Source organism: Neophocaena asiaeorientalis, unplaced genomic scaffold (assembly GCF_003031525.2).
Source record: "Neophocaena asiaeorientalis asiaeorientalis breed wild unplaced genomic scaffold, Neophocaena_asiaeorientalis_V1.1 scaffold132, whole genome shotgun sequence".
NCBI classification, from domain to species: domain Eukaryota; kingdom Metazoa; phylum Chordata; class Mammalia; order Artiodactyla; family Phocoenidae; genus Neophocaena; species Neophocaena asiaeorientalis.
Window position 1 is genome coordinate 4,310,811 of NW_020173393.1, and position 16,396 is coordinate 4,327,206.

Genomic DNA, 16,396 nt, shown 5'->3' on the forward strand with positions numbered 1-16,396 from the left:
CCTCTCTCTTTCCTATCCTTCTACCTCTTACGTCAATTTTTGATTTTTTCCTGGTTGCCTTTAATCATGCTATAACCTCTCCCTCTTTGGGAGGGGACAGTACTTTAGCTCCATGTCTCATTCCTGCTCCTTTTTGCATTCGCCTCCTTCACAGCCAAAACGTTTACTCATCTCAACACAAGTAAACATTTTGTTGTTTGTTTACTCGCCTCACCTTCCACTCTCTTCTCCACCCATTAAAAGATGACTTATGACACCAGTGTTCTCCCTAAATTACCCTTGCTCAGTTCACAAGTAACCTTGAAGACGCTACATTCAGTGAGCAAACAGAAGGTTGCATCTTACTCGGCATCCACACCTGTCACTGTTAACCAATACCTTTTTGTTCCTCCCTTGGATGCTTCAATGACAGCCCACCTTCCTGGTTTTCTGTTGCCTCTCTGAACACGGCTTCCCAGTTTCCGAGTTTCTTTGTTTTCCTTGTTAAGTTTGGAGTTCCTCTTGCCTTAGTCCTAGACTTGCTACTTTTGTTCTCCTCTGCGCTCTGGCTACAAGATCTACTCCCTGCCCATGGTTTCAGTGCCTAAACATTGCTACCCACTGCCCCCACCCCACTGCTACAACATTGCCGCCTGGGTGTTCTGCATACTTGTCCAATGAATTATGACAGAACTGAGCTTGCCAGCTTCCTTTCCAAGACTAGGCATCCTCTAAGGCTCCCTTTCTATGAACAACCTCTGATCCACCCCACTGGTATGAAACAGAAGAGCTGGGGTTTTACCTTGACACGTCTCTTTCCTCCATCACCACCAAATCACAGGAGCTCCCCCAAATCTCTGACACAGTCTAATTCTCTTCTACACTACCGTCACCCTGGTCCAAGCTACCATCTTCTCTCCCCAGGATGGCTTTTCTCCTTCCACACTTTCCTCCACAAAGCCATCCACCGCACTCCAACACCCACCCTCCCCAGGACTGTCCTAGTAGCTTCTACTTATCCATCAACCCTAACTTACTTTCTCCTCATTATCCTGACTTGCCAGGCTAGATTTTCTCTGCTGGTTATAATTCTTCCAACACCTTATGTGTTTACCTCAAAGTCTTGATAACAACATTAAAAAACTAATTATGAGTGCAATTATTTATTTAATGTAGTCTCCCTTTCCAGAATACAAGCTTTATCAAGGATTTGACTGTATCTTTCTTTGTCCCTGGTGTATCCGTAATGTCTATCACCAAGTCCCTTGGTCATATTAAGTATTCAATAAATATTTGTGGAAAGGATGACGGGATAAGGAAAAGCAATAAGAGATCCGAATACTTAGAAGTTTCTACATACCTAAAAGATTTAAAAAGCAAATGAAGAACTGACCAAAACTATTGTAATCTATGCCAAAAAGCTTAAAAACAGATTATAAATCATAAGACAATGATGAACAGAAATGAAGAGCCATCCAGGAAAATGAGCACAGCGTATAGAGAGCATGTTCATAAAAGAATCAATGCAAATGGCCAATTAAACTGAAAAACAAATCTGTGCTCTCCAGTATTCTAAAAAAGATACAACTACATATGCTTAATCTTTTAAATAGTCGTTGTTGTCATGGATTGGGAATTGGCATATCCTTCTGTTTGGGGAGCCCAGAATTGTGTGAACTTTCTGGAAGGCAATCTGGTAATATATGTCAAAAGCCTTAAAGATAAAATAGTTCATTTACTTTGGCCCAATAAATTAATTTCCAAGAATTTATCTTAGGGACATCAGCAGAGTTGCATTCAAATACTTATTTGTAAGAATGCTCATTTCAGGGTTATTGTAATCATAAAGAATTCAAACCAACTTTAATGCCCAATAATAAAGGATTGGTGACTATAACGGGGCATATCCTGCTCTAAGTAGCCATTAAAATGCATGGCCCCAAAGAACATTTAAGGATTTTTTTAAAACTGTTATCTGTTTAGCGATAAGAGAAGGTCACAACACAATACGCACAGTAGGAGTTTAATTTTCCAAAATAAAATATGTATATGCCCAGTCATGTGAGGATACTGGAAAAGTACCTCCAGTTACAGGGATCATGAGTGATTTTGTTCTTTTCTTTTTTAAAAACTCTTTTTTGGTAGATTTTTAATATTCAACAAATTCTGTGTATCATGTCCGTAATGAGAAAAACTAAATATATTTTAATTTAACAATAGGGAACTGATTGCAACATATGGCCGTGGCTATATCTAGAGAGGCACAGCATGACGATTAAGAGTATATGCTTTGAAGCTCACAGACAGGTGTTCACTCCCCTCTTTGCAACTTAAGAGCCATATGACCTTGAGCAAGTTATTTAATTCTCTGAGCCTCAGTTCCCTTATCAGCAGAAAGGAGATAATACATACTGGGCAGAGCTGTTTTGTAGCTTAAATGAAATAATGTATGTAGAATTCTGATCACAGAGTAAGCACTTAGTAAAAATACCTGCGTTTATAATGCCAAAATATAAATAGATTCTGTAATGACTTACATGAATTCATGATCCTCTAGGGGGTTATAACGGGAAGTTGGGGGAATCATTATTTTATGGTTCAGCATCTTCCAGACTGTCATAATGATGGTGGAATTCAGCAAGAGGATGCTGGCAGGAAGACTTATCTGGGTACAGAAACAGCCCAGGAAAGGTTTTGCTCATTAGGGCAAAATGCTGGCATAGGTCATTGACTCATCTATTTGTCCAACCAGCAAATGGTTGTTATGCATCTACCATGTGTCAGGCGTTGGAGACTCAGCAGCTAGGCAAATGAGCTGCCCTCTAATTAGACTGAAGTTTCAAGGCACATAGTTCCTGGTAGATTCAGGGATTAGGAAACTATGGAAGCACTTCCTGTAGCTGGAGAAAGCTTGACAGGTTTGGGAAAATGATAGTGACGTTCACGTTGCATTCCTCAAATACCAATCCTAAGGCAGGAGTCTAATTCCAGAATCCTACTGCTGGCAGGGCTGGGACCTACAGATGTCCTCTTTACCCTGGTCAGTTTTAGTTCCAGAAGAAACTTGCTCAGAGCCTGCAGATGAAAAGCCATCGGTCTTCCAGAGAATTGGTTAGCCAACTATGGCCCATGGGTCAACTCCAGCCCTTGCCTGTTTCTAGAAATAAAGTTTTTTTGGAACACAGACATGCCCATTTATTTATGGATTGTCTATGGATGTTTTTATGCTACAGGTGCCAAAGTTGAGTAGTTATAACAGGGACTGTATGGCCCACGAAGCCTAAAATATTTATTATCTGACCGTTTACAGGATAATTTTGCTGACTCCTGTTCTAGGTCAACGAGGCTGGCGAAATGAGATGGAAGGTGACATCAAGTTCCTAATTTTTTCCTTCTGTAGTTCCAGGAGCTGTTCCTCTAGAGTCCATCCAAGGGGGTCCCTTTGAGGAGAAGATCTACATCCAGTGGAAACCTCCCAATGAGACCAACGGGGTCATCACGCTCTACGAGGTAAGGAGGCCCCTGTGACTGTATCACTTGACTTGGCTTTATTCAGTTTACTTCAGCCTGACGTTGGCAAATACCTACTGTGTGCAGAGCTCCATCAAGGGCACAAAGGTGAGTGAGACAACTAACTGGAAGGTTTCTGACAATACAGTGGGAAAAAAACACAGGGGCATCAATCGAGCTGTCCTGATAGCCCTAGTGACGAAGAAAATTGGGCATCGAAAGGATTATTGATCTCTTCAGCAAAGGCATTAGGACTCAAGGAGTCAGATAGTCCTGGCACAGCTGAGCAGACCCAGGCCTGGCAAACAGTACTTGCAGTTCCTCTGGAAAATCACAACACTCACAGGATTCCCATGGTACCCATATCAGTCCCTGGGCTTCTAGAATGGTCCCAATGTCATTCTCTAACTGGGGGTACATGATTCTTGAGCTTTAACGTTGCTCTGTGGCTAAGGCATATGGTGATGCCTTGGCCATAGAGCCAAGGTGATGGTGTTGAAAGCCCTTCTCCCAGGATTAGCAGGGTCTTATACCAGAGATGGAGCAGAATGTCCTTGGACAAGAATGCTCCCATCAAGCCAACACAATGTGGCTTCACTGAAAACTTTCAAAATTAGAATAAATGGTATAGAAGCTCATTGCAGAGCAAAAGCAAACAGGAAAACTTCAATAAGGCTGATATAGCTAAATGCTAATATTGGGAGATGGGCGAGATTGACTTTCTTCCCATTCTGAGACACCACAAGGTTGTTGATACAGATTATAATAAGAAAATGCAGCAATGCGGAGAAAGGGCATGGAAACTGAAGCTGGAAGGATAGAGTCTGGTATCCTAGTAGTCCTACCACCATCTCAAGTGACCTTTAGCAGGTTCTTCCTCTCTTCAAGCCTCAGTTTTCTCATCCTTAAGATGGGGGAGGTTAATCGTTGCTTCAGGGTTTCTCTAGGGAGTCTGAGAGGGGAAAGGTGGTAAGCATCCCAGGCTGAAATACACTGTTGGCTCATGGAAGGACTAATGACTCTCAGGGCTTATGCAGAAAGGTACACCTGTTGAGAGAGAGCTTGGGGAAGAATATCGCCGCCATAAGGGAGGATGAGCTCTGGGGAGGAAAGTCAAGGAGTATTGATGAGGGAGAAATATTCAGGGTAAATCTGATGGACACAAATTCGCTAGAGAGACCTGGACGGACCTCAGGGCTGAGGGAAGAGAAAACTGTCTTATCATGTACAGGGTGCTAGAGAAAACACCTTCAGGAAACACCTTATCTCACTCCATCCAGTGTTCCTCAGAGGCAGAGCTGTCTAACATCTCCATCTTGGAACATGGGCTTGGGAGAAGCATCCTTCCCGGGGATGCTGCTAAAGGAGAGGAAGTACTCATACTGATAGACCTTGCCTGCGACACATTCGAAACCTTATGAGGGAAGAGAGGGACTGGAAACTCAACTGAAACAAAACCCAGTCATTTAAAAGCTACACACTGTTCTTTGTAAAGCACAGGCTGCGATCATACACAGCCACATACACACTCACATACACACAGATGAGATAGACATCTACCCACCTGCCCTTTGTAAAGCAGAGGGAAAGGACCCAGGACTTAAGGTGTTAAGTTGCTTGGTGTTGTTATATAAATGGCTCTCAATGCCAGATGTTGAAGACTTTTGGAATTCACAGGCCAGTAACATTTCAGATGGTTTGGGGGAACCAACATAGAGTACTTCACCATCTCTTATTAACATTGTTTCATAAAAGACAATTTCAAAAATATAGAAAGGACATAATCTCAGAATAAAAGGCAGTCCTTTAAATCGAATACATCTAGCTTTATGGGTAACTCATGACATTCTCCTTATTTTTTCCTCATTTTGCCTTGAATTGAGGACAGCTCTGGCGTGAAAAGACCCCGGTTCTTGTACCTACCTGCCTTTGGAAACCACAGGTCTAGGCCACATTTCAGGTAGAGTCATATCTCTGCACAGATTTCTTCTGCAGGAGCAGTACCCCTCTTGCTGTAACGGGATTATGCACTGCACTGGGCTAGGAAACCCTCGATTGTGATTCCACAGTAAGAAGAAAGAAACAGATGGAGAGAGAGCAAGAGTGCAGACGTAGCTGTGAGTTAGACACACGGAGCACTAGCTCCCTGAAGGGGCTGCTGAACTCACGTTTGGCTACTTGCTGCTCGAAAGCCAATACTTGAGAGACAGACGTTGCTTGGAAAGGACAGTTTGCGTTATTCAGGAGGCTAGCAGCCTGGGGAGAAGGCAGACTCATGTCCAAAAGCCAACTCCCCACCGCCAATCAGAGGGCAAGAGCTTTTAAAGGGGGAGTGTCAGGGATGTATGGGTGGAGGGAGGGGGTTAAGTGCAGCAAAGCGCAGTGAGCTCTGCCAGTCGTCTTGGAGTTGGTCATAGGGTGGTCTGATCAGCACCATATTGATTGTTTTAAGTACAATTAATCTTCAGTTCCCGCGTCAGTTTGTTCCCACTTCCTTGAAGTCAGTTCTCGGAATTGTGTCAGATGGAGCAGCTTATGTCATGGCTACAGTCTGGTCATCGTGTAGTTAACTTCTTCCACCTGGTGAGAGTTTCAGTATCTGCAAGATGGCTCAAAGAATGTGGCTCAGAATATTATCTGGAGCCCTTGAGGAGGAACTAAAGGTCTTTGACTTTGCTTAATGGCTAAACTGTTATCACTTTGTTTTATTTGACTGCTCTCGTTTGTTTCTGCATTTCCTCACTCTAAATTTATTCTTTGGCTAAAGTTTTTCTACAGACAAGAGGCAGGCGGAGGACATGGCGGGGTGGTTCTGTCCTGAGAAGGCCCCATAGGGTCCCGCTCTGTTCCAAAGGTGGACTCATAGATGGTACGCTGTCTGGAACTCTAGGCACAAAGGTGCACACAGATTAGGACAACGCACCTTTCTTCTCACTTCTCTGTGAACCCAGTGCCTTGTGGATATTCAAAGACCAGTTGCTGGGATACTGGCATTCCCATGAGGGACTCTACTGGAAACAGCTGTGGTGAGACACCTTCAGGTAGTTTCTTGGCTGCTCCTTAGGCTGTAATACAGAGAACCAGAGCTAGGAGACGGCCGCTGTCTGATTTGTTTGAGCATTTGAGGTTACCTTTTGGGAATATGCCAAACTTCTGGGTTGATGCTGTGAAGGGACCTAAGGAGGTCATGGGCTTAGGCCTTATATTTTGACCATAAACGTGGCTGTGACCCTGTGTGTCACAAACCAGTGAGGCCTCAGAAGGTAAGAATGTTGACTTTTGAGGTCAGGCAGCCTAGATGTGAATCCCAGCTCTGCCACTTCCTTGCTGTATAACCTTGGGTACATTAAGAAACTGCTCATTTATATTTATTAATAAACATAAATATATGTTTAGTATTGTGTTTGGCATTTAGAAATAGCATTGAAAAATATTAGCTCTTGCCATTACATAAAAATGAGGCCACTGAGACTTGGAGAGGTGAAATGTAAGGACCAAGGTTATGCAACTCATGGGTCCTGAATTCAAGTGCAGGTGTCTCGCCCCTTATCCAATGTGGTCCATGGACCAGCAGCATTGGCTTTACCTGGGAGCTGGTTAGAAATACAGCATCTCAGACCCCACCAGACTTCCTGAATCAGAGTCTTCATTTTACCAAGATCCCTGGGTGATTCACATGGGCGTTAAAGTTTGAGAAGCACGGCTCTAGACTGCACTATTCTTCAGAAAGTTTCAGCAGGATGGGGAGTCTCCCCCACGCTGGGCTCAACCAGTCCTGCCTCAGGCAGTGAGCAGGAGACCTTGCTTTTAAAGACATTTACAGCAGAACATGTGTTTATGAGGCAATTTCCAAATTTAATTAGATGAAACCAATCTGATTTTTTAAATTAGGTTCTGGTTATAATTTCTAGAGAGAAATCCATAAATCACAAATCACCCTGTTCTGATCTCAGAAAGTACATTTTGTGGCAAGGAAAAATCAGACAACACAAATGGAAGAGAAATCCAGGATTGTCTGTGCCTTCCTATGTACAACCTTGGACTCAGCAAAGTCGAAAGCCAAAAAGAGGAGGGAGTGAAGAAGAGTTATAACTTTGTAAATATTGTAAAAATTGTTAAATACAGCAGGTCTAAGTGTTATGTCATATGTTAAGATTAAATTCCCTTCCCCGTGGGTCCAAGTCATAACCTGTGGGCCCACCCTTGGACAGTTCTGCCCTCCAAAATCGGAATGGCTTTGATTATGTTCCATTCAGTCTCTGGGCTTCAGTCCCCTCATTGTAATATGAAGGTGTCAAACTGTTCCAGGCTTCTACTGGGTAAAATTCAAAGGAAAAGTAAATCCACGCCAATCCCACACAGCCAAAGTTTTACACCTCATTTTGGATTTGCTCTGCTGTTGAAACCTTGCCTGTGGCCAGAGACTTCAAAGGCAAAGCAGTGATGATACTGGAAGGAAAACAACTAGTGTAAAGGCCCTGCAGTAGGAATGACTCTGGCCTGTTTGGCAAGTAGGAAGGAGGTCAGAGTGACTGAAGCCTCGTGAGCATGGACGATAGTGATGAGGCCACGTGGAGAGTGGGTGGGCAGAGTCAGGTTACGCAAGGCTTCTAGAGTTTGCGCTTTCTCCTGAGAGGAACAGAACACCCTCAGAGGATTTTAAGCAGAGGAGTGAAGGAATCATATTTGCATTCTTAAAAAAAATCACCTGGCTGTTGTGTGGCTAGTGGCTGTGAGCACATAAGCATCTCAGGGACGCCTGGAAAATGTGCCAGGAGGCAAGGACATTTAACTCATCTATGATACTGCAACGAGAGCTCAACTATTTGTTGGAAGCCCTTGCATCCAGGTGGAAGAGGTGAAAACTTCGTCACATCTGCTTTTTCCTTGCTGCCTCTTTCTGGACTTTGACATCTTCCTTTCAGTCAGGAGTTCTCATCTTGAAGAGCTCGCTGGAACCGTGGACTTAGATTCTGGCCTCCTATCCCTAAGGGCTGGGAGTCTAGCCCCCTACCCTGATGCCACCCCAGGGCTGTGAAACGACCTGGTTCTCCAGCAGCCACGACCTCTGTCCGTGCCACCGAAGGGGGAGCTCACAATGCTCATCAGAGCCCGCTGAAGCCAGCCTCGCCTCTGCTGCACCAGGACGCATCAGGGTGCATAGCCCATGGCCTCACGTCTTCGGGAATTTGTATTTTAGTGGAGACGCAGGGTGCACTTCTGTGGTCACTTCCCCAGCAGGATGACAGACAGCGCATGAAGAGAGGTCACGTCAAAGGCCCCGTGCCTACACACCCTCAGATCAGCATCACCTGGGAGCAGGTCAGACATGCAGCATCTCAGGCCCCAGCTCATCCACTGAATCAGAGTCTGTGTCTTAACAAGGTGACTCACGCGCTACATGAACACGGGAGAAGCAGTGGTTTAAGACACATCCTAAAATGTCCTAATCTGGCTCTGGAAGGCTCTGCTTGATGCAGACACTGCAGTCCTTGGATGAATAATGTGGCGACTACGTGAACTGAGGCATCTCTCTGCTCACATGGGGTCCAGAGAGCTGAGGATTTTCACCAGGGATGTGGAAAGCATGCTATTTGCATAGACTCTTCCGGAGCCCTACTTGGGTTTGATGGGATATCAGGGTGCCCCAATCAGGGCCTGTACGTGAAGAGGGTTGGTGTGACCCCTTCCACTCTGACTCTGCTCTTGCGAACAACAGGACTCCCTAAAAGCAGACCAGGCAACTGCAGACAGGCACGCAAGCCAGAATGCGGTCACAGGGCAAACAATCCAGTCAAACAGTTGCCTAAAAACTCCTCAGTAAAATCATTCAGGACAAACTGTTCAGAGTTCATGAAAAACAGTAATCAATATGTGTTTCAATTCAATTAATGGTTCTCGTCTCTGTCCAAAAATAAATATAAAACAGTGTGAGGGAATTGGGCCAGAAGATGCAACTGGATTAACGTGTGAAAATTTTTAAAATTCAGACATGTGAAGCTTCCCAGTAAGCCTTTATGTTTAGCAGTCAAAATCACCAAGTTTCTAATTACAGTGTATAAATCTGAGAAGCTTAAAGGGAATGAGAGGACCCTAATGAGGCAGGAATGGGTGTCTTGATTATGCTAGAGTTGATTGACATTTATCCTGCAAGCTATTCTAGGCGCCTGGCGTTCAGAGTTAAATAAAACACAGACTTCGCCTCAGTAAAACAAGGCGGCATTCCTGTGCAGAAGCCCCTTTAAAAGTCAGGATAGGTTGGAGGGTCGTCGATATTTTTCCAGCATATAGACAGTTGCATTTGATCTGAACCAAAAGCATGGGCCCCAGGAATCAGCATTCCATCAGAGTGCATTGCAGGAAGGCCAGGCATGTGTTCTGAGCCGGAGAAGAGTTCTGCGCAGGACCGGTGCAGACAAGCACTGATGGAGAGAGGGGCCAGCTGCGTGATGAGCTCAGAGCAGGCTCTCAGAGAAAGGCTCGGGGGAGGTGCTGCCTCCTTTTGGATGTTCATCCTCCTGCTTTCTCTTGGCTTGGCTGTAATGACCTCTCAGGGCTCGCTTACCCAAGACAGGCTTATGGATCCAGTCCACAGAGGGTCAGTAGGGAGGATGGCATGTGGTCTTCGATGGGCAGGAGATATTAGAGGCAGGAAGTGACTAGCACAGCCCAAAGCAAGAATTTGCATAATTCAAGCTGGATCTACATTAATTACGATGTACAATTTGCATAATGCAGGCGGCTAGTGGGTGTAACATGAACCAGGCTGGTAACTAGGAAAAAGGCTCTTATTTCTTTTGAATCGTTTAAGCCATAAGTATGGGAATCATCCATTCCTCCCACCTGCCACACATCAAATACTCTAGAAAGTTCCATCCTGGCCAGGTCATACGACACCGCCTCCACCACCACAGTGTTCTGAGCACTAATCTGATACCTGGACCACTTCAGAACCTCCCTGCCGATCCCCCATCCACACTTCCCCTATTCCACTTCCCCCATTGCAGCCAGACAGAGCAGAGCATCCTGAAAAGTCAATTCGGTCATGTTACTTCCCTGCTTTGGCTTCGTCTTAACTTTAGAACCCCGGATGATCTGGCCCCTCTAACTCCATCTCCTGCCTCTCTTCCCACTGTTTTCTGGGTACCAGCCCCTCTGGCTTTCTAACACTTCCTCCAGCTCATCCAGTTCTTTGCAGCCCGTGTGACTTTGTGAATGCTGTCGCTTCTGCCTGTAGCACTTTTTACTTTATGTTTCTTGTGGCTGGTTCCTTCCTATTCTTCACCTCCAAGAGGCTTTTTCCCTGTACTGTCCATTTTCTCCAGCAATTTGCTTATTTCTGTCATACCATCTTTACAATCTGCACTTACTTTGTTTGTGTGCTGTAGCATCATCTAGTCCCCTACCGGACTTTTAGCCCCATAAGGGTATGGGCCGTGTGATGGTTATTTTATGTGTCAACTTGACTGGGCCACGGTGCCCAGATATGAGGTCAAACATTATTCTGGATGTTTTTGTGATGGTGTTTTTGGATGAGATTAACATTTAAGCCAGTGGACTTTGAGTAAAGCAGATTGCCCTCCATAGTGTGGGTGGGCCTCACTATGGAGGCCCTCTGAGTTGAAGCTCAGAATAGAACAAAAGACTGAGCTCCCCTGAGCAAAAGATGGAATTCTGCCCACAGACGACCTTCAGAACTGAACTGTGAAACTAGCTCTTCCCTGGTTCTCCAGCCTGGTGGAGAACTCATCTTGAACTGACACTGGTCATATTTGTTTTTGCTTTTTAGTGTGTCCTCAGGACCTAAAAGAAAAGTTTGCACATCATATGTGCTCAATAAATATTCCTTATATGAGTGTGTAGATTTGTACTTTATCTTAATAAGGGGTAATGGTGAAATTTTGTCTGACAAGTTGAGTGGTTCTCAAGCCTGGCTGAAAATGAGAATCGTACCTTGAGAGCTCCAGAACATATCATAAATACATTGGTAGGTGGATACATAAATAGATGGATGGATGGGTGACTGAATGCTTAGACATCATTGTATTCCAAATAAATCGGAATATCTGGAGGGAAAGTTCTATCCATGTGGAGTTGTTTTTTTTTTTAAGTGCTTTGGGAAATTTTAGTGTACATCCAAGGTTGGGAAGAAGCATTCCATAACATGCATCCAGTCAGTCCACTCTGATATGTTATCCTAGCTAAATACCTGCTAAATAAACACCGTCATGACTCTGGCTTTCCCCTGCCTTCATTTTCACTCTTCCGGAATACAACATTGTCTGATGTTACACTATAGCCAGCTCAAACTCATGCCCATGCAGATGCTAGGCACTAATTATGTTAAGGCTCAAATTCAAGAAGCATTGGCTTTTTTTCCCTCAAGTTTGCTAAACAAACAGTTTGTGGAATAATTGAAGACACACAAGACCGGATCGGTCCATCAGTATCCCTTTGCATTTCCTGAATGGCATCTTGCAGCTCTGACAGCAGAATCCACCATGGACTTTACCTTACAAATACCTTCCCCTCTCCTTTTATGGTAGAAGTTCTGTTGTTTATTTGTGAGATTTAAAAAAAGGCATACGCACACCCAAAGCTTCATAGATTTTCCCACAGGCTTTCCCTAAGTCTTAAAAGTCAGAGCCCTGGGATGTCAAGGAGCCGTTTTTCCTAACCCTCAGCCCATTACACGTCCTCCATAGGATGTTCCTCTGCCATATACAGGTCTGCTGGGCTGACAGGCTGGTTGAAAGGAATGATTTCTGGCACTCTGAGTGTGGAAGGAAAGGAAGTTGCCTTCTGATATGAATAAGTTGCATTTATGTAAGTGGGACCATTAGAGCTGCCTGTCATCCACTTTTAGCATACCAAGAATGCCTATATATTTGCCTCGGGGTGTTTCTTTCTTTCTTTCTTTTTTTTTTTATTACAACACAGGTATTTGTGATGGAGCCAGGTAATGTGACAGTAGGAATCAACAGATGCATAGCACTTGTTACCTAAAGAACAGCAAATCATGTTCTCCTGGCAATAAAAAGGTTTTCACAATAAACATTAGTCATTCAACTTAGCTGTAAAGAAAGCAGTAGAAGTTACTGCATGGAAAATATTCCCACAGTGAGCACACGTGGACCAGTATATTTGTCTTGGTATATGTGTTTATAAGCATGTAGGTTTGTGAGTGTATGTAGCTGTAACATGGCACGTGTATGCACATATGTATTTGTTCACATGTGCGTGTGAAGCCTCTACCCTTGGGCTGTACCCTTAGTCCCCATTGCATCCTTGGAATTGCTCTACTTCTTTTGGAGAGTTAACTGTAGTAGATTTCAGAGGCACAGGGCTCTATGTCTGTTTTCTCCTTGCCTGGAGAAACTCCAGGTCATTTCCTATCCGTATCATAGGAATATCTCGATGGGCTTCCAGCTGTTTCTCATGAACTTCTGCCTTAATTCCTCTCCAGAGCTTTTGCTAAAGGAAAATTTGAATTAAAAAAAAACCCCTGCAGGTTAAATTTAATCCTGTGCATTTACAGTTGTCCTAAGAGAGTGGAGGGAGGGAAATGAAAGGGTCGTTCTGCATTTGGCCATCCGGGCTCTCCTTCACGTTCCTTACATGGGAGGGAAACTGTGTTTTGATGTACTGTGCATGCGGTGGGCTGTGTGAGGAGTGGCCTGTACACACAGCCACGTGCCTACTGATGGAACCCTCTCTTTGGCTACCTGGTCCTCTCAATAAGCTATGCCCAGAGGCAGTGTTTAAGCTGCCGGGTGTCTCTTTAAACATCAGAAGTTGTTCTCTTTTCATCTCAGATGTTTTACCTTATTACTCCTGTTGGATTTCCACCTGGACAGGGCAGTGTGGCATGGATTTGGCGCTTTTAACTGGCTGGCTCTTTCCTTTGTGTTTTGGTCAGAAGAGCTCTTTGTTTGGGACTAAAAAATGAAGAGGGGTTGTGAGTGTTCATCTATCATCAAGGCATTTGGAGCCTTCATCCTGAAGTCTCTGGAGGCTGGAATTCAAATTTATGATTCAGAGATTATCCTTTCATGGGTCTCAGAAGATGGCAGGTGGATTTCTTCCCCTCACTCTGATCCTTTTCTCTGGCTACTTTTTCTTCATTCTTCACCGAGAGAAGAGTAGTAGTTCCTTAAACTTTACACCCAAGTATGGGACGTTGGCCTATATCATTATGGACTCAATGCATGCATGCATGCATGCATGCATTCATGCATACCAGGTCTTTTGCAGAGCCCTTCAAAATATATATCATAAAAATCACCATTGCTTTGCTTTCTTGGTGTCCCTATTATTTTATGCATTGTTTTAGCATACGTGTATCATTGCAAGTCAAATAGTGAATTATGCTATTAGGAAATTAAAGGTCTACTTTTAGTTTGCCATAGCCAAGTAATATATTTGAGTGAGTCCCTTTTCCTACCTGGTCCTTGGTCTCTACAGCTCTGACCTAGGAGGACTGGACCAGTTAGATTCAAAGGATCCTTCCTACTTTGACCTACCACTCAGGTGTCCAAAATTGAATTCATCTTACTCTTTGTTTCATGAAATACTTTCCTCATTGGTCTGTGCATGACCCCTTTTTGTATTTATTCATTATTTCATTTTGCAATTACACACCAGCTACCGAGACAGCCAGAACTTTTGACAGTATCTTATAGACTTACGAGCTCCTCCCACCCCAACCTACTGACTCCTCCCGCTAACCTGAATGTTATATACAATTCCTTTGTATTTCATGTGGCTTTACTGTTCATATACATTCCTTAAAGTCATATTATTTTGTTTTGTTAGTCCTTTAACTTCAATAAAGGATTTTCCGTTGTATATAATCTTTTAGCATTTGTATCCCATATTATGTTGCCGGTAGTCATCCCTCTGATGAGTGCAGCTGTAGCGTGCTCATCTTGACGGCTGTATAATATTCCACTGTGTGCAGATAGTATAGCACATTTATTCATAAGCCCTTGATAGGCATCAGGGTTACTTCTAGGATGTTGCCTTTATCAACTGTGAGGATATGAGCATCCTTGTACGTATCTCCTGTTGCATATGTGCAAGATTTTCTTTTGAGTTTATATCCAGAGACTAAGTCATATGGTAAAGTACTGTTCAACTTTACAAAAAAAAAAGTGGAATTATTTTCCAAACTAGGCTCAACGATTTACCCTCATGTCAGCAAAGTATGAGAGCTTCTGCGATTCCAAATGCTCTCCAATATTGGTCTGGTCAAGAGTCTTAATTTTGACCAGTTAAATAGGTATAAAATGGCATCTTTTTGTTGTCTTGCTTTGTATTCCCTCAGTCATTAATAAGGTTGAATATCTTTTCAAATATTTGCTACTCATTTGTATTTACTTTTTGTGGGAGGTGTATTCATGTATTTTGCCCATTTTCTACTGGATTATCTGCCCTGATCTTACTGATATGTAGTCTTTCTTTATATGCTTTTTATACTATTTTGTCAGTTATGTGTATAACTTGCCATTTTTACTTCCTGTAAGGTATCTTTTGATAACATAATCCCTTAATTATAATGTAGTCAATTTTATCAGTCTTCGCTTATCTAATAAGCACATTCTGTGTCCTTAAGTAACTATTCCCCAAACCAAGGTGAGAAAGATGATTCCCTATATTTCTACTAAAAACTGTATAGTTTTGTTCTCTAAATATAAGTCCTTTGTTTATCCACAGTTAATTTTTGTGTATGGTGTGAGATGAGGTGCAAAATTCATTTTTTCCTCTGTGGATAAATACTTTCCCCGGGTCCTTTTAATGATAGCCCGCTCTTTCCTTGTTCTCCCAGGCCGTATCTGACATAGGCCGAAGTTCCTTATACGCATTCATCTGTTTCTGAGCTTTCTATTCCGGTGGCCACCATCTATAACAGCCGCACTCAGAGTTATTAGAGCTTCACAGTGAATCCTGATCTCTAACAGAGCTCGTCCCTCCTCCTCATTCTTCTTTAGAAATATCTTGGCTATTCTTGCCCTTGGCTCTTTCATGTTAGAATTTAGTTTTCCAGTTTAATGACAAGCCCTGTTGTGGTTTTGATTAGAATTACATTGAATATATGAAACAACATGGTGGGTAATTTACATCTTTACAGTCTTAAATCTCTTTGTATTTATGTAAGTTTTTGTTACTGTCTCCCAGAATTTTATTACATTACCTATAGAAATAACGCATTTCACATTAAATCCCAATTGCTAACTTAGGTCTCAAAGACCTTGCACCTTGGATTCTCTTTTCCTCCTTTTTTTTTTTTTTTTTTTTGCGGTATGCGGGCCTCTCACTGCTGTGGCCTCTCCTGTTGCGGAGCACAGGCTCCTGATGCGCAGGCTCAGCGGCCATGGCTCACGGGCCCAGCCGCTCCGCGGCATGTGGGATCCTCCCGGACCGGGGCACGAACCTGCGTCCCCCGCATCGGCAGGCGGACTCTCAACCACTGCGCCACCAGGGAAGCCCCCTCACTGGCCTTCTTTAACATCCTCCAACAAGTCAAGCTCCCTCCTGCCTCAGGCTCTTTGCACATGGAGTTCTTCGTTGACAGAAATCTCTTCCACCTCCTTGCAATGGCCAACTCATTCTCATACTACAGGGATGGGCGAGTACGCTCCTTCCTCAGAGAGGCCCTGCCTAACAGTGTTAAAGTAGGACTCGACCCGCTCCCGCTCACCATTATTCTCTATCACTGCTGCCATTTCCTGAATAACATGTGTCACAATTCATAATTATTGTGTATTTAATTATAAGTGTATCTCCCTATATTGTAAGTAAATGTATCTCCCTATATTGTAATTATAAATGTATCTCCCTATATTGTAAGTAAGGACCCACATATATATTACTCACCACCGGAGAACCCAGTGCCTTACGCACTGCC

The 16,396-nt window shown here is 43.5% G+C and overlaps 1 protein-coding gene across 1 annotated transcript in view; it reads left to right on the plus strand.

Annotated features, from left to right (window-relative positions):
- Nucleotides 1-16,396, plus strand: part of PTPRT (protein tyrosine phosphatase receptor type T) — a 754,628-nt gene that overhangs the window by 382,513 nt on the left and 355,719 nt on the right. The window contains exon 8 of the mRNA XM_024746810.1: nt 3,380-3,489. Within this exon, the coding sequence (XP_024602578.1) occupies nt 3,380-3,489 (110 nt within the window). The remainder of the gene's footprint in view (nt 1-3,379; nt 3,490-16,396) is intronic.